We start from the raw sequence: 14,878 nt of genomic DNA on the forward strand, positions 1-14,878 counted from the left end.
GAACATGAAACATGGCTAGTGAAATAATTACTGACAATTAGCAAGTCAGCAAAGGGAAGAGGTATTGTAGATAGCATTGCCATTTATAATTATCCATTGTAATCATTAATGACCTCTTTAAAAGATTTCTGTTGTAAATCCCTCAACAGTGGCACCAAAGAGCTCAGGGTTGGTAGCCCACTTACCTTCCTCCTTTGAGAGCACAACTATGTAAAACCAACAGGACAACATTGGCATCTGCTTGCTTGCTTTCACTTTCAGTGAAAGTGTAGTTTCCTTTGATTTAGAAGTCTACTTTGTTTAACTTTTGTATATATACATTTTAATATGTTAGTCTTTGAGTTGCTTGCCTTTGTCCATTGGGCTGCCTCTTCTGCTCTGCAATTGGTCACACCATCAATCTGTTCTTAGGCCACGGTGTCCCTCATTGTGTGGCATCATCTTTGTTTGCTCATTGACCTACGTGATAACGAAGCGAGCGCTTCACAGTGTTTACAATTGATGTATTTTAATCTGGGCTTGAGTGGTTCACATTTTTCCTCAGCTTTTAGGGCAACTAATAATTCATGTAATTGTCTCCAGAACAGAGTCTCAGCACCCACCCAGGATTGTTTCCATAGCAAGGCTGAGTTGGTTAAAGTGCATTTGTACAAATCTCTGTTAATATTAAAATTGTCTTCATTGCTGAGAGGAAAAATCCAGGAGGCGGCTGGCTGGTCGCCACAGGTAGAGATCGTGGCCTTTTGCTTTGGCAGGGCACAGATACAAAATTCATTTCATCCCCCTGAAGCTGTAGCAATAAGGCCACAGCCGGGCCCATCCTGGGTCACTGCTTCAGCCGCTTGAGTTCACGGCCATTCCGGGCTCCCACAGGCCACTGCCTGTGAACCCCGCTCCCCTCAGACAGGCTGTAAATGTCTCCATATATCTGTTTCATTTTTGCTTTGCTGTTTGTATTTAGTGATGATCAAAACCGTTAAGTGTTGGCCCGGTATGGTGGCAATATGTGCATTTGTGTTTGCTTGAAAGCCCGGTGTAAGCTAGTAAGTTGGCGAGCGTGGCCCTGAGGCTGCAGCACGGTCTCGCTGGCTGCTTTTTAAGCTGTTGGATAAGAGGGTCAAGAACCAGGCCCTTGCCTGGAGGCCAGGATGTGTTTGCTCACATCTGCGCTGCATAGGGCTTGCAGATTGGTCTGGAAGAGGGCTTGTTGAAGCAGTCTAAAATGAAACTTGGAAGCAGACTGAAAATTTATTTGTGTGGACAGCCAGGCAGCCACTTCTCAGCGGCCACTCCACTACCCACCCGCCTTTTATTTACATGCAGCCCTGTGTGTGCAAGGCAGTTGCTTCCTCAGCCTTGGTTTTCAGCAACTTTTTAGAGATTATTCATTTTTATAGATTAGTCCTTGACTTACCTGAAGACCAGCTTGGTAGTCTGACAGCTGCTAGGTGTCTCGAAACACTGCAAGGGGACAGCATTTTGTCGTCAGTCATTTAGTTTTGGAGGCTGAGAGCTGTGAAGGCACCCAGTGAGTGGGATTCTTCAAAAATAAATATCCTTTGTATGCTGCAAGAAATAACCACATCTGTTGTGATATGAGTGAGTGTAATACAGATGCCTACACATAACTATTTTCTGTGGGTTTTTTTTAAGGGAAGAGTTGAGGCAAAGGAGGGGATTCTTTTTTGCTACCATTCTCTCTTGCAGCTAGATAATTATGTTTAATTAGGTAGTTCATCCATGCTAAGCTAGATGTTTTCATTTTTGATAATTTTGTAGGGATGTGTTTTTTAAAATTACATTTCAGGAAAAGCTGTGATTTTTAAGAAGAGCTGCACTTTTTAAAAATATAAATGAGTGAAAAAGCTAATTTCTCAACATGTGGTGCCAGGCTGTCTAGCAGCTCTAGTATGTTCTGTCAAGCAAAAGGCGTATTTTTAGCCTGACTCTGCTATGCATGTTGTCGTAACAGGCGCTTGATGAGACTGTTTTCTTTGTTTATAGATGAGGTCTTGTCCGAAAACTTTTTGGACTACAAGAACCGTGGCGTCAATGGCTCTCACCGTGGTCAGATTATCTGGAAGATTGATGCCAGCTCTTACTTTGTGGAGCGTAAGTATTTTTCCAGTCCTGCTCTGGTATAATTCAGTCACTGCAGAAAGATAATTGAACTGTTTAAGTTGTTCTTCTGATGTTTTTATGCCTAATATGTCCTTTAGGAAAGGCCAAAAATATTACCAAAATCTTTGAATGTATTGAGAGGAACTGAAACATTTTATGGAGCAGAAAACCACAGTTTCTGCAAGCAAATAAATGTTGTGAACACTGACTTATTTACATATTTTTTATACAGTTATGAATAAGTGTTTTAATCCATTTGCTGCTATTTGGACTGTATCATTAATAATAAGCTGCATTAAATTTAATATGGTATTAAGGAATAACACCATATATACCAGTAAATTAATATATATTAAGGAAGAGAGGAACTCAGGAGCATAACCTCACTCCAGGAAGATTCACACTGACTTGGAAGACTTCATGGTGCATCCAGCTTCCACCAGATTCAGGTAGATTCAGAGGTAAAAGGGGTCGAGTTGTGATCATCATCTAGACTGATAAAAGTAGTTTATGCAGTTGCAGCAAGGTACACCGATTTCAAATTAATTGTTGCTCATTATTTTCATATGTTACCCAGAGCATCTGATGCAATGCAGTGTAACTCTTTTCCACCCCCTTAGCAATCAAAATACAGAAACAATGAATTTGCTTCTGCAAAGTACTATGTACTTTGTATAGCAAATTAACATTTCCAGGCTTGGCTGTCCCACATCCCTGACCAAAGTGAACCTGACCATTTGAGTCCCTCCTCTTTTCAGAGAGTTACCATGTGCTAGTGTGAATGGAATTCATGGTCGTCTTTGGACAACAGAACTAGGGTACTCAAATGACTGGGCTGAGATCTATAGCAAAATATCTGTGGGGAAAGAGCTATGTGTATCCTTAAAGAGGAGTTAAGTGTGAAGAAGCCTAGCATGCAACAATTTCAGTTTTTCATTGTACTGAATGTTTCCAATGATCTACCTTACCATGCTGGGCAAAATTCAGGAGTTTTATAAAAGCATATATAAAGCATATATAAATTGCATGACAGTCAGGTATGTCTGTTTAAGACTGTCTGCATTTGAGAGCAATCAAGGGAATGTTTGATATAACCTAAATTCTAAAGGATTTGGAAAGGATATGAGTTATACTTGATTAGATTAATCTATGACTTTGACCTTAAGTATCTGATATCAGCAAGGATGCTACATGCAGACATTTTACAGATACTCAGTCCTAGAAACAGGTTATCTCTTTGCAGTATGAAGCATTGCTGATGGTTTGTAACACCTAGTGCTAAGTTAAACTGAGAATGTTGTTCTAAATAATTAAGGGAGCTGCTGAAATGTCTACAGGACATACAGGATGTTTCTATCCTGTCCCATTTATGGGAAATTGTTTAATATAGAAGAACACTGTTTTTAGTTATCCTGGTTTTGGGGCAGAAATACATTACAGGATCTAACCGTTAAAGCAGACTCTAATTTGCAGCTGCTTCTTTGAGCTGTGGTTCCTGATCTGTGAGGCTGATCATGCTTTCTTTTAGCTGTTAAGGAAGCGTGGGGAGGAGATATAAAATCCCAGAACTGGATTTTGAAGAGGCCTTAGTACCTCAGTTTATTGAGGAAGGGTGGAAATGGGACTGGGCTGCCAGTAGCTCCCCTGCCTAATCCACAACAGAAAAGAAAGAGGCAATGTGAGAAATGCTTAGGAGAAAGGCTCTTCAGGAGGGCCACATTTCATTAAGGGCTCAACTGCACAATGAATTATGTCAGCTTAATAAGTTGCCCCCATTAGCTGAGACACAGTAGCTGTTGTTAATTGATTGCATGTACATTCTTCACTTGCCCTACTGTAAGAAAATGCAACTTAGCATAACCATCCTTCACTGATGCTTAAAACTAAGTCATACTACACCGTAGTTGGGCAGCCCACGCTTGATGAGTTGCTGCCTCTTGGTAATTTGTTATGCTGCCATCATTAGGTTGTGAATCTCAGCCCTGAGATTATGTACCAGTGCACTCATCAAGGACAAATCATTGCCCTGACCAGAATTAAAATAGGAGAAAATGAAGTAGGCAGTAGTAAATAACAGCACATGTGGATACTCTTAGAGCCACTTGACTATTGAAGTGGGAAGTTAAAGCAGTGAAAAATGTTCATGCATGTAAATTTTGTATATCTAAAAGCATATTTGAGGGTTCCTGCTCATTGTTGAGACTTACATATGAAAGTACACAGCTTTGCAGTTGATTAAGTGTTATGTTAAAAACTGCGGTGTCTGAAAACCTCATGTATTTTCTACCCAAAGAGGACAGTGTAACCCACCTTCCTTCAGACTTTTATTTTTTGGACAGAGTTCATGTCTTCCTTTTCTGTTGCATAGCACACAATATGGTGATGTTTGCAGGAATCTGAAAGATGCTGGTCATCAAAACCAAACTCGCCTAAGAAATCTATTTTCTTTTTCTTGCCATTCACTACAGAACTGAGAGAACCTGGAGGACAGGACAAGGGTATGTTCAGTGGTAACGTGGTGTAAGAATTGCCATGTTGGTCCAAAGTTAACCTGCCCGGTGTTCTGTCTCCAAAAATGGCCAATATTGTAGACTTAAGGAGGGCATAAAGGTAAGCAAGTGTTAGTGAGTCTTCTAGCTGGAGCATTCTTAGCTTCTGTTAATCTGTATCTCAGGTGCTCCCTGAGATAGGTAGTTTTTTATTCAGTGGTTGTCAAGGCATAAAGTAGGTAGCTAAGATGTGGTAATTTATTTTCAAGGTATCCGTATTGTTTTTCTATGCATTATGTTATACTTCCCTTAACTTGCTATTGAGTGGAGTCTTGCTGATTATAGCGTTAATTCTCTATAAAACAGAGTAGCTGACTTATGAAGGCAGCCCTTAGTTTCTGTTTTTGCTTTCCCTGTACCTTGGTATCTTTTCACCATGTGAGTCAATATTGGCAATTTATCAACCACACAGCACTTCAGAAAATGTTATGGTATACACTGCAGTGTCTAGGCCATCACAGCTGGCAGGAGCCATGATACAGGGGAAATCACAGGATGGCCAAATAAAGAATCAGCCTTACATAGAGAATTTAAAGTTCCCAAGAACTTGAGGCACCCCACACAAACTGGTTTGGTTCCTGTTCTTGAAATGTATAAAGGTTTAACATTTTTGGTGGTGCTGTTGTGTGAGGTAAAATAGGCTTATTATTGGGGGACCATGGGGATCATCCTGTCCAACCCCAGAAGTCAAAGTTTTGCTTTTGCCAGCAGCTAGACTTTAGGACTCCCCACGGGGTGTTTTTGTACCACATTTAAGGAAATTACCCTTATGCTGTGACCAGCCAGCCACTTGACAGAAAGAGCTTAAAAAGACATTTTTGAATTTTTTTTTTTTTTGAGAGCTATATGAGGGAACTTGAAAAATCAAAGGTATTAAAGATTGACTGATTTGCAATAGTGAAATTCCCATTAATATGAAAAAAGTGTTAGGAATGAGGTCAAGTAAATAGAGAGTTATTAGTCATTTTCTATATTTTGAATCTGGAGGCATGTATAATGTGTTTGGGAGTACTGTTTTGTATTTTGTTCAAAAGCCTTAATGTTCCCCGATTAGTTACCGCTTCTTTCCTGCATTTTTGAAAATTAACAAGTAAGTGAAATATGACACTAACTATGTAACCTGTAGTCATTATACATAAACCCACTACTTAGGTACTTAACAGAATACTGACATCTAATGACTGTAGATAGTAATTTGCATGCAATGGTCTAGGACCTGGCATAGGAGTGAATAAAGGCAAAAGTGGCTGGAAGTTATTTTCTTTGTGGTGGCAGATTATCACAACAGAAATCTTCTATTGGACTCAGTTGTAATAATAATTACTGGCAAAAATCATCAACCCGGAGGACCACACTAGACAGAAATTGTGCACATGCTGCTGCTATGGGCAGAGGAAACTAGCAGTATTGCGAGAGATTTGTAGAAGTGCATCAGGAGTGGAGAACACAAAGGAAAGCATGGCAAGAAATTGAAACTATTTTTTAACTGCACTTCTTGTAAAACTGAAATTCTGCAATTTCAGATGCTTCTGTTCAAGCTATACTTTCACAGTATTCTCTGTGGATTGCCCAGTCTGAGTCATTAAGGGTTACTTTTTCAGGTGTGTTTAAAATCTCACTAGGTTAAGAAAATGCTTTTTGTGTGGTAGGTCAATGACAATGCAAAATAGTTTTCTCTTTTTGGAACATGGTTTTACATTTTGGGGGTATTTGGAAAAAATACATGTTGCTTTTGCATTTGTTGATAGCCTGGTTTAAGACCATCTAGAAAGCCCTATCACTTTCCAAAACAAAAATAATTTCTTAACACCTACCCATACAGCATTTTCAGATACCATAGATGTTTCAAGTTTGTGTTTTAGTGATCTGCTTTTTCACCTTGAAAAGGATTCTCTTTCCCAGAGAAGCGTATGCCTTTCCACTTTGCATATCACAAACTTGCAACATAATGTTGCCAGACAGATATGTAATTGGTGTGAGCCAGAGAGGGAATTGCTTCCAAATTGCAGCATGAGTGCCGGCAGAACAGAACTCATCTCCTATTAATACCCAGCAAACAAAAAGCCTTAACAGCTGCAGAGGCAATGTTGCACGATGTCCAGTTTTGTATTCCTGCAGAAGTCTAGCAATTTGGGGTTTTATGACAGCCAGTGGTAAACAGTAACCATCCATAACCATGAAATGATTGGGGTTTGGGGAGAGGAAGGAGGAGGGAAGAGATGCTACGTGCCACTAGGGGTGTGTACTTTGTATTAAGGCTTGGAGGGCACTGCAGTGAAAGAAGCAGCTTATAATGGGTTTTCCAGGAAAGTAAACATGCTCTGCTTCACTGCAATTTCTGGCACACTTTTTTGGCTTATACAGCAATACAAAGAGAGAGTGTGCAAGAGACCGTTTCACTGAGGTGCGATGCAGCATTGTCCTGTAAGCACAATATCAAACTAGCATATCCTTAAAATGATGAGAAAAGTTTTGACACTACGCAGAATTGCACTGAAGATAGCCAAATACCTGGGACCCTGTTAATCTACTGGCCTTTCTGTAGATTGTTTTACTACCTGGCAACTAAGAAAACCATTTCCAAGTGTAACCAGTCATCTGCGTGGCACTTCTATGCGGAAGCTTATGCAGCAGTTGTTTGCTTAAATTTCTTGCTGCTGTTGTTGCTGCATTTTTATTAATAGCAAAGATGGATGATAGGCTTTGCAGAGAGCAGAAATTATAGTTATTTATTCCTATTGACTAGCAGGGAAATAATGGTAAAAAAAGCAAGCAACTGAAGTCAGAGGTCTGAGAGATTCTGGTACATCTGCAGGTAGAAAGCGTATGTTCTAGGTCATGGTTAATATGCCATATATTAATAAGTATTAATAATATATTATACAAAAAAAGGTGTAGACATGGCACTTTGGGAGATGGTTTAGTAGGCATGGTGGTGTTGGGTTGACTGTTGGACTGATGATCTGAGAGGCCTTTTCCAACCTTAATGATTCCTAGTTTTACTTTCATTAAAAAATAATCGAGCCATCAAGCCAGGAAACATGAAATTAATTATTACTCTACCCTTAATTGGTTTAGTGGTGGACTTTGTAGTGTTATGTTAATGGTTGGACTTGATGGTTTTAAAGGTCTTTTCCAACCTAAATGATTCTATGATTCTATGTGTGTACATTTATGGAATATGTACTGAAATGTGCCCCAAACTGGCAAACAATCAGCCCTTTCATCTGGGGCTCTCTCTAGAAAACACATCTTTTGCATCGCTTTAGGAAGCCGATATAAAGGCCACTTTCAAAGTACAAATAATTGAAGGGTGTTGTAGCCTCAAATGTTTCCAAATAAATGAGGCACAGTCATATCAACAAAAGCTTTAATGAAGCTGGAGTATTTGCAGAGTGTTCCTTTTTCTGGACAGGCTGTTGACAAGTCCAGTCCACTAAAATAATTTCCTGTCTCTGTTTTCATTACCCCAATGTCTCTGAAATCACATGCGCTTCACTTTATGAAAGAGTGCATGAGGGGAGAAAATAGAGATAAGGCTGTTGAAGTCCATCCTGCTATACCTTTGAGCAAATTAGAATATACTGCAGGACTTTAGCCTTCAGGGGTCCACAGATGGTAAAAACTGGAGCAATACAGAAGCACCTTCAACACTGTGAAGCCTGTTTAGCAGAATGGTTAAAGATGTCAAAGAAAAACCAGATATGAAGCAATTAGAGAGAGATTTGTGCACCAAAAGGTGCATCTAGTGCTTGTCTCTCTCCCAAGGAAGACATACCGTAGTTTTGAGGCTCTTTCTCTTCATCTCCTTGCACATGTAGTAGCCTTACTGATGCTTTTTGGTTATCTTTACCACCCTACACAATTTAAAAATTCCTCCTTCTTTTCCTCAGCCTGGTACCCTTATAGTAGTTTAATATTCATATCTGAGCTAGGCTTAGCTTTGGGAGGAGGAGCACAGTCTAAGCCTGGATGAAAACATTTCCCAATTCAGGGCTGTTGAGGTTCCTCAAGAACCCTTTGCTTTGAATCCTTTGATCAGCCCTTTAATCTTTGCCATTGGTGCATTTCCTGTTAGTTTTTCTCTGACAAAGTCTTTCTGTGCCAGGATAGGCAGCAACGTATCATAAATGAAAACAAAGGTCAATCCACACAAGACATTAGACAGCTATTTCTCAGCTTCCTGCATGGTTGCGTCGTGGTAGCTTAACTGAGAGACTTGTCTGCGAATCTGATTTTTCTCCATCTTTCTCTCCCTTTCCACAACTTGTTTTGACATGTGGACATATTTTGTTTGTATTGTGGAGATCAGGGCTGTTTGTTTATTTGTTCCCACACAGGGAAGATGCTTGTGTTGCAGCATGCATGCTTGGAGACACCATGCTGGGACAGCCTGGCTGGTCCCCACACTACCTGCTCTCTGCTTTTCATGGCAGTACTTAAAGAAATTAAAAATCTCTGTTTCCACAAAGCTGAGATTGAAGTGAGAGCTCTGGTAGGTTGGTAATAGGAGTTTCAGAAAGCGCTCTCAAGGTCAACTGGAAAGCTTTAAATGAGAAATAATGTCTGATCTTAGGCACGCTGAAGTCAGAGCAAGTCTTTCTTCACTAAGCTGTAGTTCCCAGTCACAGAGACCACAGCTTATGTGGTCTCTTATCTCAGCTACTTAACCCTAAACAAGCACAGATATTGTATCAATGCATTAGAGACTGGGCATCATCTAATTCCCAAGGCAATGGTCAAGAAGTTGTGGTAACATTTAACTGAAGTTTTAGTGCTAAATACACTGAGCCTTGGGGCATTTGGGACCTGGTTTGGACACACAGATCTATTCTTGTTTGGTAACTTTAAAATTTTTATTAGTTGCTTTTTTTATTACAGTACTGTTTAGTGTCTCCCATGAAGAGTAGATAATTTCTATGTACTAAGATAATTTCTGTCCTAAAGAGCTAAGGCCAGATTTTTGAAGGTATAAGTTCAATGCAAATGTTTGAGAGCTAGGCTTCAAAGCTGAGATAGGGAAGATAGATTAAAAGGTGAGAGGTGGAAACAAAGACACAGAGTGAAGAAGTGACTTGTCAGTGCATGGGTACAACTGCAGATAAGACTTCAGTTTCCATACTCCCTGCTTAATGTCTCATCCAGTAATTTTAAGCCACCTCTAGTCTGTTTGCAGTCTGAACTATTGGGAATTACTTAAAAGTTGTAGCCTGAAAATAAATGTGCCCCGCTGCATGTACGTTCCTCTTCCTTTTGTTTTTTAAGGAACAGAGTTTCTGAAGGCTCTTCTGCTGGGAAGAGGAGAGAGGTTTCTATAGGGCTGTTATGGCTTTATCAAAGTTGGAATGAACCTCAGAAAAGGTGGTAATGAAGGAACCAGGACTTTTCCCTTCTTTTCTGTTCCATTTTTTATTTTTAAGTGAGCTGTGGGCATGCAGGATCTCCCTGCTTTCTTTCCCAGATGATGCCAGGTCGAGGGACAGCAGTAACTTCCCTTGCAGTCCAACAGCGCGACTCTTGCCTGGCTGATCTTCTACCTAGGAAAGACAAAGATTTGTGGAGGCATGTCAATGGCTGAACATAAGACTGACACAACTGGTTCCAGCCTTGCTTTTTCCCTGCAGCCAGGCTTGTCTCACATATGGAGGCAGAAGGGCACTGTTGTGCCAGTGCTGCTGGGTGACCCCGTGTTCTGGACACACAGACCATAGGGTCAACCCCCAGCTTTGCCTGGTGTCTTGTGTCCCAGAGTGCCAGAAGAGTGCAGCCTGGTGGGGATGCCCAGCCCCCAGGTCAGGTGCAAACTAGTGCCAAGTGGTACCTGAGGCACCAGATGTGCTTTCTGTTGTGAGATGCAACACCATGGGATTTTGTATCTTGGGATGAAGATGCTTGACAACAAGGGGGGGGGGAAGAATCACAGCTCTTTTCTGTTCTCTTCTCCTTCATTTATCACATTGTTTTCTTCATCGCTATTACCATTTTTTCTTGCACACATCTGCTCAGTCCCTAGTTTGACTAAGTCCTAACTTGGGAGATTTGGGAGGACATAGAAAATCGTGACTCTCTTTTGGGGGACACTGGCCTTCTTTCAGGCTTGTTTCATCTTAAGGTAAGGGGAAGGTTGACAAAGAGTTCACTGTTTCCAAGCATGAGCTTGTTGCTTCACACCCTTTACAAGAAACTGGTAAGGACTGGGGAGCAGCCAGTAATGCTGCCATTGCCAGGAGATTGAATGAAAAGAGGTTTATGTGGTCCCTACAGCAGTTCCCACTTGAATCTGTCAGGAGCTGGGAATGCATGGCTTCCCATGCTCCAGCACTAAAATTTGTGGGCAGCTATAATTTCTGATCTGGTCTGCACTACTCCCTCTTCTCCAGATCCCACTGAAGATACTGGGTATGGCCTACATCCTTCAGCACTTCTGGAGTCACTTGTCGATCATACAGTTGTTCCCTGGGATAGAGTAATTTAAGTAGAAGCCATCAGACCACTCTGTACCTGACAGCATACCATGGGGAATGGTACATCTTCACTTTGGGTCTGGAGGAGTCTAACTGTAGGTGCCAAAGTTTGAAAATATGGGTTGACATACATGTTCATTTTGCTCTTCCAGCTATGTCAGTAATATCCTCAAACACATCATACTTGCTTTAGATTCAGAACTCCTGTGCACATAATGTGTTTTCTGCTTTAGCTTTGGTATCACTCATGCATATCATGCACTTGAGGAAATGAAGAGAGATTCCTGAAATCCAGTAGTGTGGCTAGTAGATGTATTGTTCTCAGCTAACCTAGCATTTGATAAATGCATGAACAAATACCTATTGTTTTGCTGCTTTGAATTTTGGATATTGGTATTCTGCACAACAGGTGCTGAAGTCATGCAATTTATTTTAATGGATCAGTATATATTAGATAATGTTGTTTTGTGATTGATAACCTTTCCACTATTGACAGTAAGAGATTGCAGCGTTATCTTTGGCTCAAATCACTTAGTCTTTGCTAGTGTTAAATGCTTCTGGGAAGTTTGTTTTGGATGGTGCTGTCTAGGGATTTGGAGGAATTGCCCTGGAAGACAGATCCCCTCTCTTTGCTCCATTGCACAGGGACCCCTATGCTCTCCCCTTGGATGCTTCCTTTGAGCATGTTTCTGAAGCTGCTGCAAGCCAAGTTAGTCCCCACTGAATTCAGTAAGAATTGCTTGCATGCAGCCACTGAGTGCTGTCATGCCCAGCACCTTTCGTGTACAACCATGTACAGAGAGCCCAGGTGCAGACTTTGGCCCAAGTGGTTTTATCTTTTGTAGAAAAACAGAAGACAAATGCAGTGGAAATGGGAAGCAGCTGTGATTGGCAGAGTATCAGCACATGCATCAAAGGTCATATTTACTCCAAAAGAGTAGTAAGGTACTGAGCCTTGTTTCAATTATTTTCTTATTAAATACAAAAGAAAAAAGTACTGTGTTCAGGTTTTGATAATTAAGGATGTAAGTTCAGTTCATGAATGCAAAATTATTCAGGAGACATGGAGGCTATCTTGTTGGTGTCAGATCTCAGTACCATCAAACTTGAACATTTCTGATGATGGAGGGGATAAGGTTCCCAAGGACAAGGGTCTCTGAGCAAAGGCTTAGCTGCATCAAGGGCTTGCCTGAGAGAGCAAACTCAGCAGGTGGTTTATTGACCAAGCCCATCACTAGTTTAAAGGTCCTAAAGAATAGATCAGTGTCAGTAATTTACCAGTTCTAATTTTGGAGAATGTTATGGATTTTTTTTTTAATTCTGTTAAAGCATACTGTGAAAGTAATTAATCAAAACAGAACTTGGAGTGTATGAGTTAAAGATAACATTTTTCTTAGTCTGTGGAGGCAGTGAGTTTGCTTCACGTCTAAAAGAAAAACTCTTTTATACCTCTCTGCAGTAGTGAAGCATATGAAGGGCTCTTCTTGGATGTCTAGCATGGCACAGGAAAATCTCAGTATAAAGGGGGATAAATCCCTTCACATAATAGAGAAATTTGGTTGTAACCCTGCTATGTCATTGTTTGCTTTCGGCCAGCCACTCTGTGTCTCATGCCTTGTAGTGGTTATGGCAACATTTATCCAACTCATACTGTGGTGTTTGGACAATTTTATTAGAAAACTTATTTGACCTTCCATGAAGAAGGTGGAATTATATCTGTGGTGCAGTGCTGTAGTAACTCATCCTGCTTCTGAAGAAGTGCACATGTGATGCAGGAAGTCTTTTGATTATTGGCTTTTCTTGCTAACTAGCTAGTAAATCTAGCCCTGTTGTCATCTTACTCCTGGTCCAGGGTTTCCTGCTGTAGGACTGCCAGATGTCAAGAACACCATTTATATCCAGAATAGACTTACTCAGAGAGTGGGAGGTCAGCAGGGATGAATTAGTGTCTCCCTGCAGGGTTCAAATACTTTTGCCCAGCAGAACCATCTTTCTGCGGGGTCTTTGATATTGGTAGTAGGATCTTGAGAGCCTCAGACAAATAGTGGTTTATACTTCCAAGCTATTCTCCAACCCTTTCAATACTTTAGATATTTACTTTACCCCATTAGTAGCAGGTATAATTTCCTCCCATATCTCAGTGTTAATAGCTTTTTATAAGTTAAAAAGAAAAAAAAAAAAAAACAACTTGGAAATAAATACTTTTGCTGTAATTGTTTCTTAATTAAATTTCCATAATGATGCTTCTTTCTGTCCTTCCCCTTTCATTAAATTATCTATGCTAATTTCATTATGTGTTCTCTCTTTAAAAGTTGTCCTGCCTGTGGATTTTTTTCCAAGTCTCCTTTACCAAAAGTAGCTGCTACAGTGAGCCCTCTAAGAGTAGACAACAGTGTTTATTCCAGACCCTTCCTTCTCCTTGGCAGCAGAGCCTGTGTGCCTGGCAGGTATTTGTTCACTTCTGAAGCAGTAGGAAGCAGAGATGTGGGGAGGTGATGTGTTTACTTACCTGGAGTGAGCTGTCACAGCTCACTTGTAGCTCTAGACTCATTCCTGAGAGTAAGAGCTACAGATCTGACTGCTTCTCACTCTGGGGCCATTTTAAGGCAGCTTTCCATGATTAGACTGCATATACTGATAATCTTGCTTCCTCTTAGTGGCCCTTTCACACTAGAAGATATAAATACGATTGTTCAATAATCTTGGGTTGTCTGGTCCAACTGCTGGCTCAAGGCAGGTCTGGTTAGAGTAGGTTGCTCTAGACCCTGTCTAATCAAGTTTTAACTACCTTCAAGGATGGAGTTTCTTTCTGGGCAACCTGTTCTGGTGTTTGACTACCCTCATTGTGATTTTTGTTTTCTTACACTTAATCAGAAAATAATAATAATGGTGTAACCTAAATGTAAATGTGCCTCAGGCCTCAGATATAAAAGTGGAACAAGTCTTACTTCATTTTCAAAGACAGTCTTTCTCTACGCCTCTCAGTTTTGTTTTTTTCTTGACCCATTTCTTTTGTATGGCTGGGATACCTTACAAGTTCAATAATGATTTCCATTCATTGGAAGATCCAAAAAGGAAATGTTAAAAATAACTTTTTTAAAAATATCAGGGGAAAAAATAATTATCTTATAAATAAAAAGCATGAAGATATCAGGAATGGATTTTTTTTTTTAAAGAAAATCATTTACACCATAACAAAATCGATTTTGATTATGAAGTGCATTGCTGCTATGTTGCAAGCAAGAGGTGTAACTGGGGTTAGAAATAAGATGGGCAATGCATGTGTATGAAAATTTAAGCTGTGATTGTTGTAACTTGCCAGCACTGTTCCCCCAGACAGAGACTTCTGAGTGGCAGAAGTACAAAACCAGCAAAGTAGAGAGTGGGGGGAAAGCACTCGGAATAAATGTGTAATCTTTTTGCAGTAGAGGAGCACCAGGGAGCTTTCGCAGGCAGCTCATGGATAAGGAGGGCTCTTGGCTTCTGAGGCTCCTGCTGAGCTCAGCAGGCAGATCCTGGGAAGGGAGGCAGCTTTTGATGCAGCCTGTGTCTTGTGGACACCTCTCTCTCCTGCCTCTGGCTTCATGTTCTGGTGCAGAGGGAATTTTCATGTGGGTTCATGCTGCTTTTCCATTTGAATTTCTCTCTGACTTTTGAGGGAAAGAAAATGAAACAGCCAGGAGAAATCTCAGCTGCAGCTATGTTGATTTCCCTGACTGAAGAGGAGGTGGCAATCGAGCAGAT

The 14,878-nt window shown here is 40.6% G+C and overlaps 1 protein-coding gene across 1 annotated transcript in view; it reads left to right on the top strand.

The window, feature by feature from the left end:
- HECW1 (HECT, C2 and WW domain containing E3 ubiquitin protein ligase 1) overlaps positions 1-14,878 on the top strand; it is a 181,146-nt gene that overhangs the window by 14,678 nt on the left and 151,590 nt on the right. The window contains exon 2 of the mRNA XM_075728241.1: positions 2,005-2,112. Coding sequence (XP_075584356.1) covers positions 2,005-2,112 — 108 coding nt within the window. The remainder of the gene's footprint in view (positions 1-2,004; positions 2,113-14,878) is intronic.

The sequence above is a fragment of the Pelecanus crispus genome, chromosome 2 (assembly GCF_030463565.1).
Source record: "Pelecanus crispus isolate bPelCri1 chromosome 2, bPelCri1.pri, whole genome shotgun sequence".
In the NCBI taxonomy this organism is placed as follows: Eukaryota; Metazoa; Chordata; class Aves; order Pelecaniformes; family Pelecanidae; genus Pelecanus; species Pelecanus crispus.